Below are 10,274 nucleotides of genomic sequence, written 5' to 3'. Positions count from 1 at the left end.
GCGACGGATCCCTCCGGTGCCCCCCGCCCCGTTTCCCAGCGCATCGGGCAGGCGGATGCAGCGCACAGCGCGGCTGCCACAGGCACGGCTGCACATCGGGCGGGCTCAGCTGTGCAGCGGAGTGGCCGGTGGGCGGGCGGAGCTGCGTGGTGCCCCCCCTGGCGGGCCGGCGCCACCCAGCCTGGCCATAGGGCCGGCCCTGACCCTGGGGGAGTTCCTAGTTGATGTGTATCAGCAAGGCTCCCCCTACTGGTAGTTAACCCTTCCAAGACTTCCTGCAGATGGGCAGGAGTCAGATATAGCCTAAGCCAATACCACTCACATTCTGTAACCAATAAAGTGGTTGTGGCCTTTTTCACCCATTAGCCCAAAATACTGTTTCATGTGTCTTTATTCCAACATCCCGGGAGGGTTTGGGACCTTGCCATGCAATGGGCTGATGCTGACGGTAAGCAGTAAGGTCAGAGGGACATGCATAGCAAAAAGTACAGACAACAACAAATGCAATAATAATAGTAACCATTCACAAAGCAATGTTGATGATAACACAAGCACCCTGACAATTGCAAGTCCATTCTTTTGCTTAGCGACTAACCTGTTTGTCCCTAAGTGGAATAGAGATGGGTATTGCTAGCCATTGGCGTCATAGTGGAAGGAAAACTTAATATTAATATTATTGGGACCTTTTGATAGTGTTGCCTGAGAAGATATGGGAAGGCATCTGAATTTGTTGCAGTGTTTGGTTCCTCTACTGTGTGGCCTTTTGTTGCTGGTGAGTAGCCATGTTGGGCTAGGGGATCGCAATACGTACTTGCTTACTAACTTGTTTTCAGGAACTATTAGCTAAATTGTCATGGTTGCAAATTTGTTCTTTAGCCAGTTTTTGTGAGTTTATGTAAAGCACAGGCTCCACCGCTCACTATCAACTACAATCCACAATACATTTCTCTAAAATAGTCCTAACTACAGTGGGATATTTTGGAGTAAATAGATTACACATTGCAGTTGGACAGACTACTGTTACACCAGCTGTGGTGTCCTCCTATCCCTAGCAAATGGGAACAAAACATTTCTGTTCAGTGCTACTAGGCAAACCCCTGTGATGAAATTAAAGTGTGTCAGTTTGCATTGAGCTGCCTTCCTGCAATGTAGCTGCATAAGCCCTTATGGTACTGCATGGGGGTAACAGATGGGGTCTGAAAGCTATTGACTGCCTGTGTGCCATTCCTGCTATAGATATTTCATTTTGTGATACTCGTGCACGGAAATGGATTTCAATGGTCCATTAACAAAGTATGTGTGTGTGTGTGTGTGGGGGGGCTTTCCGAATCTTTGTTGGACCCAAAATAACCCACAGCAGAAAAATAATGATGAATCAAGCTTTATTTAATGGTTCTGGAATGCTGTTTTAGTACAGATGCTCAAGGACATACATGGCGATATGTTTAACAGCAATCACGGTTTCTTCACAAGTTGGCCTTATCTTAGATTCAGGAAGAGCAAAGCCATAACGGCCTGTGTCCCGAAGTTCAAAAGTGAACGAATACTTGATGCCCTCATCATAAGCCCAGTCATCAGAACCACCAGCAGCAGGGTCTGCAAGGATGAAGAAGGAAAAATGTTTGGTGAGCAAATGCACAGGCAAATGCTATGCCCTGGTATACCATGGATTAGTACAAATCGCGTGAGCCTGCGGATTCCTGGAGAGTAGACTGCACTCACTTTGCTCTTTGCTCAGTTCTGCTACTGCTCACTGCTGCAAGCTAAGTTATGGTTTGGCTTAGTGTGTTGTCTAGACCTGGGCTCATGGATTATTATATTCTAGACAAACCATGAGCTGCAGGAGAGGTTTCGTCTTGATTTGCAGCTCATGATTTATCATGAGGACCCAAACCATCGGCCCAGATTCTGATGATATGCTAAGCCATGGGTGGGCAAGGGTTCTGAGTAGGGTTATAGTAGGAATGCCAGAGAATTCTCTTGGAAACAATCCTTGCAGTTCACACATTCACCTGAGGTCAGGAGTGTAAATCACATAAGTCACATAAAGGTAAAGGTAAAGGGACCCCTGACCATTAGGTCCAGTTGTGACCGACTCTGGGGTTGCAGCGCTCATCTCGTATTATTGGCCGTGGGAGCCGGCGTACAGCTTCCAGGTCATGTGGCCAGCATGCCAAAGCTGCTTCTGGCGAACCAGAGCAGTGTACGGAAACGCCGTTTACCTTCCTGCTTGGAACGGTACCTATTTATCTACTTGCACTTTGACGTGCTTTCGAACTGCTAGGTTGGCAGGAGCTGGGACCGAGCAACGGGAGCTCACCCTGTCGCAGGGATCCGAAACCGCCGACCTTCTGATCAGCAAGTCCTAGGCTCTGTGGTTTAACCCATAGCGCCACCTGCGTCCCTTACTATAAGTGAATATACTAGTGGCCAAAATTGTGGAAACCTTTTGGAAAAAGTGTATTTTCGAGGTTTGATGGTTCATAACACCTGATTGGCTCTCTAAACGCTCATGCTCATTGGCTACATTCCAATGAAGGAAAGCTACTGCATATCAACCTAAGCAAGTTGTGCTTCTTTTTTCTGGTTATTTGGCTACAACCTTTGATACAGATAATTGAACAAACTTTGTTGCATTACATTCTTCATTAAATTATTTTCCCACTGATATTTAGTTTTATGGCATTACTCAAAAAAAAAAAAAAGAAAAGAGAAAAAAGAAAAGAAAAGCGGTGTAATGAGCCATCAGACCTCAGAAATATACTTTCCCCAAAAGGTTTCCACAATTTTGGCCACAAGTGTACAAGCAGTATTCACAATCGGGTTTCTTGGTCCACAAACATTACATAAATAAATGCATTGCTTTTTGCATTGTTTTTCAAGACTGCCTTCTACTGAAATGCACTAAAATTACTTAATTGCACACATAGGTTCCAGCCATATGTAACCCAAGATGAACCCAGGATGGGATGGAAATTGCTGCCTCCTTACATCCCTAGGCTACAGTCAAAAAGGGGGTTGGAGTTGGTTGCAAAAGTATAAGCATCTGGTTGGCCACTGTGAGGACAGGCTGTTGGGCTAGATGGACCTATGGCCTCATCCAGCAGGACTCTTATTTTATTTGAAGTGGGTGATGCAACAGATAGGACTTATTTTTGCACAGTAGTGTACCACCCGTAACATTTTCATTTCAGAAACCGTGACTCATGTCTTCTGGGATGTGCTCCTTGGCGATTCATGTGACCTACACGTGATCTTGCCCTGAAAAAAGCACTTTTTGGTGGGTGAGAGTGTGGTGTGAGATCACGGCATCCAAAATGGCTGCCACAATCTTGCCTGAAGAAACGGGATGTCCCGTTTTTTCTGGGACACTTGGCCGGTATGAAGTAGACTTCTTCAGTCACCCAAAAGTCATAGGTTTCTATGTACATGCATATTTCCCTGTCCTTCATCCACACAAACAAGAGGCAGTTATCACAGTTAAGGGACACATTCTGGCCAAGCAAAAGCGTTCAAGGTGAGTGTGAATTATGGTGGTGAGGAACATGGCCCTAGGAGACAGTCCCCAGGGCCAGGGAGAAAGAGAAGGGCCTTTGCCTTTCAGGCCTGAAATGCCTTGCCCCCACGGCCCAACCATATACACGCATTTAGCGCATTTGAAACCTGAAAACAAAATGGTGCCTCAGCAGTACAGCTGGGGAGAAATTGATGGATGAGCACAACATGCCCTGGAAAAAAAGAGCAAGATTGCTTTAGGGAAGTCGACATGACATCATGACATCATCCTCACTTGTTTATTGAAAACTCTCTCTGCTTAGTACTAAAGCACTCTCTTGGGAAGGTGGGAAGAAACACATCCGCAATAAGAGCAATTTATGGACTTTAATGTATTATTATATTATAACTGAGTGATATTATCGTTAGATCAGTACTTACAGATAGTGGAAGCTCCTGGCCCATATGTGTATTCTGTGCCATGCAACGTAGCCAGCTCTTTAACAGTTTCTTTAGCAAGGCGATTCTATGGAGAGAAAGTAGGTATTCAGGAGCTTTACTCCAAAGTCTGAGCCCAGTTGCTCATTTATAAAACTTTTGCTTTAGGTAACTCAAAATTGTGTGTCCTATTTGCATGTGGACACATTAAACACTGTTCCTAAATCTGTTATCTCCAGCATAATTTTAATAGGCTTGAACAGAGCAACATGGTGGAATGTGAGAAGAATTTTTGTAAAAATTGTACTCACAGATCTTATGTTATTATGAGACATCTCTCCATATTTATCTTTTGTTGGCTTAGCAGTCATAATTAGTAAGCTGCTTGCTCTCCAATGTGATCAGAAAAATGGCAAAGCAGTCTGTGTACTTGTGTATGTGGACATGCAAGTTTGTGTAAAAAGGAACCCAGAAATTCCAACAAGTTAAGTGGCAATCCAGATTCCCAGTTCTGAGAACAGCTACATGCTTTGTTTATTCCTAAATCTGTATACTTATGAGGTTTAAAAATAAATAAATCTTGAAGTTTCTATACTTATTAGGAGTTTTTTTTAATTGCTAAGACTTTGCATGCTCCTTGAAGATATTTCTGTTTGGTGGTAGGTTTCCTAACAATTGAAAAGAAATTCTGGGCCTAAAACTGCATTTACATTCATGGATTGCTTTCTCTTTCAAAACCATACCGTTTAACCTCAGATTTGCAGATAGTAGATGTAAGATATGTGCTGCTATTTACCGTTGCCCTTACCACATCTTGAAGTCTTCACTTACAAGATAGGGAAGCAGGTCTCTCATGCCTTTTGACAGTTAATAGATTAGAGGGAATAGTTCCCTCAGCGTTGCCCATATCACAACAGCCTCATCATTGCTGCCTAAATTACTGCCTTAGTTAGAAAGCAACTGCTGGTTTGGACTTGACCAGGAAGCTGATTTAGATCTGTCAGAAGCTGATTGAGTTAAACAATCAGTGTCAGATCTAGAACATGAACCTTCACGATGAAGAAAAATGATGCAACTCAACTACCGTATCTAACAGGAATTTAGGAAGTGACTTACCAATCTAGGTCAAATTTCCATCTAGTTCAGCCTTCTCCAGCCTGGGGTCTTCAGATGTTGCTGTATTAAAATCCCCATCATGTCCAGGCAGCACGGACAATGTTCAGGGATGTTTTGCCTAACAACATCTGGGGAACCAAGGATGGTGAAGGCTGGAGTGCCAGCAAGATGCCCCTCAGATCTCTCATGGAGTTCAGGCAGCTGCAGCTGTTTTTCTTTAGCATCTCAAAAGGAAAGGTATGCTACCTGTGTAAATGGGTTGAACCATGTCAGCCACCATTAATTTATCAATCACATTTATGCCTCACCTTTCCATAAAACAGCTGAAGGCAGCTAATGACAACAAAATAGGCAAGCCTAACAGGCAGACTTAAAATATACCTATCATGACAGTAACAAAGATTGAGAGTGTGTGTGGATTTATCATACTTGGAGAAATCTTCTCAAATGATACCAATATAAATATGACTGGGATTGCCAACTATGAATAGATGAACCTATTCCTGAAAAGGAAGAGACCTAACATCCCATGCTAGAAAGTGGATAGTATCTATTAACAGGGGAGGAGGGAATGAGCAAGATATTTACACAGCTAGAACAAAGAAGTTAGGTCTCTGAGGTCTCAAAATGACTTCATCAGGACTGCCAGGTTTTCTGCAGAAATATCATACTTTCTTTTTTCTTTTTTCTGTAGTCATTTGACATTTACAACCAGGTACCATTCTACAAGTTTCTAAGTGTTAGCACAAATAAGGGTTGAACAAGTTGGCTTCTTTCTGCTGGAACAGAGGGGACCATCAGATGATCTAAGTAAGAGCCTAGGCCAAAATATGACCACATTCAAAATAAAGCTTGAAATGTTTGTGAGAAAAAAAGGATTAAATATACATAGACTTTTACTAGCTCAATATAAATATTAAGAGAGAGCTCAAGGGAAGCCTGACTGCAAGAACAGGGAAGTTGATCCTTCTGAGAAGAGAGGTTGGCATGGTCCTTTCAACTAAGTAACACAGTTTTTGAACCTCATTTATGGTGTGCATTTGTGTGTGTGCATGAATGCATGTGTACATGTAGAAGTGTCAGGGGTGCCATAAAATTAACTGTGGAAGAAGTTGTGAAACTAGGGCATGTACTTTTTGCCAATGACACATTTCTTCCAAGAAACTACCATGAGGCTATATTGTGTAACTTCTGTGATAATTCTAGAATGGACCTAGCTTCTCCTGCCTTAGGGAGAGAGTAGTCTCTTTACAGAGGAAATATGCCAAACATTTTTTTTCAATGTGTAAGGATGTGTGTTTACTGGAAGGACCCAGCCACTGATTCATGGTTCTTTGGAGTGCATCTGAAAATAGGCTGGGTATATCTGTGGGTTTTTTTCTGGCCACATCCATTCTGCAAGCACCTGACAGTTAGACAGGCCTCAGTGAAATTTAGGCTACCCTAAGAGTTACTCTTAACTCACAGTCAACAAGGACAGCTCCAAAAGAACCAGGTAGTTCTACATTTCCACAGAAGAAAATGTTTGGTTAGCTATATTTTGATAGCAGAATTTTGTCTTCATGTGTTTTTGATAAGACATAAACTGACAAAATAAGTCATGAGTCTTATGCAGTCATAGAGTTGCATAAAAGGAAGACCTGCACAGAGGAGACCCATTAAAATTAGTGCGCTTAAATTAGTCATCTCCCTTAAATTCAATGGGTCCACTCTGAGTATGATTAACAATGGATACAACCCATAGCTGCATTCTGCCTTTTCATAGAAAACCATAAAAGTGGTTTACAATCGTACATAAAACCATACAATAAAAGCCATACAAAACCATAGGGGAAAAATAAAATAAAACCAGACATCAATTGTTGAAAGAACCTTTAGGCTCTGGGTCTGCGGGAACTTTGTCACAAATTGGGTGTGTTATGTTTGACTGCTACAGAAACTATCCCAGACAACAAGAGTCCATTTGCTTTGATAGGATGGCAAATCAAGGACTCATTGTTGCTGTTTTTGTCCAAATTGTGACTCAGTGACAACTGTTTTGTGTGAAGGCAGCCCATAGGTTTATAAAAATACAGTGGAACCTCGGTTGTCGAACGTAATCCATTCCGGAAGACCGTTCGACTTCCGAAACATTTGACAACCGAGGCACAAAGGGTTGTCGGCAATTTCCATTGAGAAAATGGAAAAACACACAGCGTAAGCCACTGTATCCAAGCAGCTGAAAGGAATAGTATGGTTCATTGGGCACAAACAACTGCAAAAAATAAATGTCCCAGTGGATGTTCATCCAGACTCCTCTTTTAAAAAATCACCACAGGAATAATAATAATAATAATAATAATAATAATAATAATAATAATAATAATATATTTATACCCTGCCCATCTGGCTGGGTTTGCCCAGCCACTCTGGGCGGCTTCCAACAGAAAAATGAAATAAAACAATCTATTAAACATTAAAAGCCTCCCTAAACAGGGCTGCCTTCAGATGTCTTCTAAAAATCTGGTAGCTGTTTTTCTCTTTGACATCTGATGGGAGGGCGTTCCACAGGGCGGGCGCCACCACCGAGAAGGCCCTCTGCCTGGTTCCCTGCAACTTGGCTTCTCGCAATGAGGGACCGCCAGAAGGCCCTCGGTACTCTTAATACCCTTGCCCCTTTCAGAGAGCCACCAAACACATGAAACAGAGGGAGAATTGGATCACACCCATCGCCCCCAGTCCTGACCTCCATGCATTCATGAAAGTTGCTTGAATGGAGCCTACACATTTACAAGATACATTTGCATACTTAGGCTGTTTTCCTGTGATCCAGAACCATTCAAAATAGGAATGGATCAACTGTGGGGTACTGTTGGACCATTATTCCCAAAATCTATAAGTATTGGCCATGCTGGCTGGGGCTCATGGGAGCTGGAGTTCCAACAACATATGGAGTGGCCACATGTCCCCCATCCCTCCTGCATGTGAACAGAGCCAACATGAGTACGAGTTGTGTAGATTTTGGCTTCAAATGAACAAGTGGAGATGGTTGGCAGGGACAACAGCTGCAAGCCTAATTCTCTCCCATGCACCCAGTGATTTTCTGGAAAGGTCTTGTGCCTTCAGATGTACGATGACACTTCTAAAATAGATGGGTGTGGAACGAGATGTTAAGTATGATAAACAGGCATGTATGTCAAAGATTGTTGTTTGACCACACATCTTATCACACGTGGAAAAAGATAAAATGGGCAACAGCACATTTTTCTTTAACGTATTAGATGTGGAAATGAAAATAAGCATCCAAGATAAGATAACGCTCTGATAAATCTTTCTTCTTCACTTCTGGGATGATTTATAAGCACTTTGTTCTACCAGAGACACTCACATAAAAGCTACAAATGCTATCCTTAGGCCCTCCTAATAATTCCTTTTCCAGGCAGAACTCAGAGCTCTCCTCCTGTGCATATTTACTTGGAAAATAAATTCTATTTTGCTCAATTGGCATGGCTCCCTACTTATAGAGCTGGTTATACAGCTGCTTTCCCTATGCACACTTTCTTGAGTCCGAATAAACAAGAACGACTAACTTCTGAATAAACATGCAAGCACTTTGCCTGTAAGACATGCTTACTATATACAATATTACACTATGTTACATTAGACAGCATCTTTTTGTTTCTCAGACTAAAGATAAATAACACTTTCACGCTACAGAATCCATACCGGCTGGAACTAGTTCCCATTAATTCATTGGAATAAATCAGGAGTATACTGTATTTACATTTTGCTATTATATTTTATATAATTAAGTTAGGTGATCAAATTATTTAAATATTTAACTGCCTGGCTTTTAACCGAACAATCGTTTAAATGCCAATCTATTTACACCTTGCAAAATCTCACTGAAGCTACCTTTTCAAGCTCTTGGAAGAATAGGAGAAAAAAAAAAAGATTCTCTTAAGTGCTGAGCAAATCACACTGTCAAACTATTCACCGGTTTTGGATACAGACCAGAAAGAACGTTCGTGTTTACATTTCTTCTCCTTTTTTTTTAAAAAATAGCAATTTTGCAAAGACAGAAGCCACACTTTAAAAAGGTTTCCTTGTGGCGGCTATAAAGAATAAACAGCCACAGACCAAGATATCCCAGGAGCAACATATTGGGTCACATTTGAACACGATCCAGGAAACTGTACAAAAGAACATTAAGGAATCCTCAACCTGAAATAAATGAGGCCTGTGGCCTTCCTTTGGCTGGGATACAGTTCCAAGAATTGTGTAACTGGTTCCATGTACCCAAGGAGACTTTGGGCTTGTGTTTATTGAATGTCCGCCTTTGGAAACTCTGGGGGCTTTCAAATAAAGTTTGTAATATAGCATGGGAATCTGGTGCTTCAAAGTGTGTGTGTGTGCGTGCACAGGGCGAGGGGAGGGTGGGGAAAGGAAAAATCCCCATTGGTCATGCTTGAATGCTTGACTATGCCAAAAGTAGCTTGTTGGATCCCAGCCTAAGAATCAGAATCAGAAGAATCTTTATTTGCATCAGCCACTAGCCATAGCAGTAAAATAAAATGAACTGAACTGAAGGTAGAGGTAAAAACTTAACTATGCAAAATACATTCTGGAGGTTTACATCAATAATCAAATAACAGATCTTATTCTGATTGCCCCTGCTAATTTTTTTATTTTTATTTTTGCAGTTTTTGCTGTCACCTGGTTATCTTGATCTGCTAGAAGAAAGGACACAGTAGCAATGGTTGAGCGACTTGGTATGGATAGTAGTAGAGGGGTAATAACCTCACTCCTCAAATCTTTATAAAGAGTGCAAGCTAGAAGCACATGACCAACTGATTCGATACTGCCATCTCCACATGGACATAATTGTTTTTCCAGCAGAATTTTTTGAAATCAACCCTCAGTACTGCTGAAGGCAGTATACTTAATCTTGAGTAAGTGAAAGCACGTCTGTATTTGGGAATTGTTAAATTTTGCAACTAGGGCGCCAATGTATCAAAACGACCAGGCAGAAAATAATCATACCATGGACAAGACTTTCTTATTGTGGCCAAATTATTCTGTTGCTCGATATCATATAGGTGCTGTTTAATTAAATCATTTGCTTTACTGAAGCCCAGTGTTAATAACTGTTGTGGTGATAAACCAAAAAAGGAAAAACAATTTTAGTCCAAATGCTCTCATGACAATCTTGCGATACTAAGGCTAGTAGACTGGTGGGGTTTTAA

At 41.7% G+C, this 10,274-nt stretch overlaps 1 protein-coding gene across 1 annotated transcript in view; it reads right to left on the bottom strand.

The window, feature by feature from the left end:
• Positions 1 to 1,368: 1,368 nt before the first annotated feature.
• The window catches only part of LOC118093640 (carboxypeptidase B), a 28,156-nt gene continuing 19,250 nt past the window's right edge, over positions 1,369 to 10,274 (bottom strand). The window contains exons 10-11 of the mRNA XM_035133159.3: positions 3,937 to 4,021; positions 1,369 to 1,596 (exon numbers count right to left, since the gene is read on the bottom strand). Coding sequence (XP_034989050.1) covers positions 1,409 to 1,596; positions 3,937 to 4,021 — 273 coding nt within the window. The 3' untranslated portion in view covers positions 1,369 to 1,408. The remainder of the gene's footprint in view (positions 1,597 to 3,936; positions 4,022 to 10,274) is intronic.

The sequence above is a fragment of the Zootoca vivipara genome, chromosome 5 (genome assembly GCF_965207765.1).
Source record: "Zootoca vivipara chromosome 5, rZooViv2.hap1.1, whole genome shotgun sequence".
NCBI classification, from domain to species: domain Eukaryota; kingdom Metazoa; phylum Chordata; class Lepidosauria; order Squamata; family Lacertidae; genus Zootoca; species Zootoca vivipara.
The sequence above is the reverse complement of the archived record's forward strand: the minus strand, read 5'-3'. Positions and strand labels throughout refer to the sequence as shown.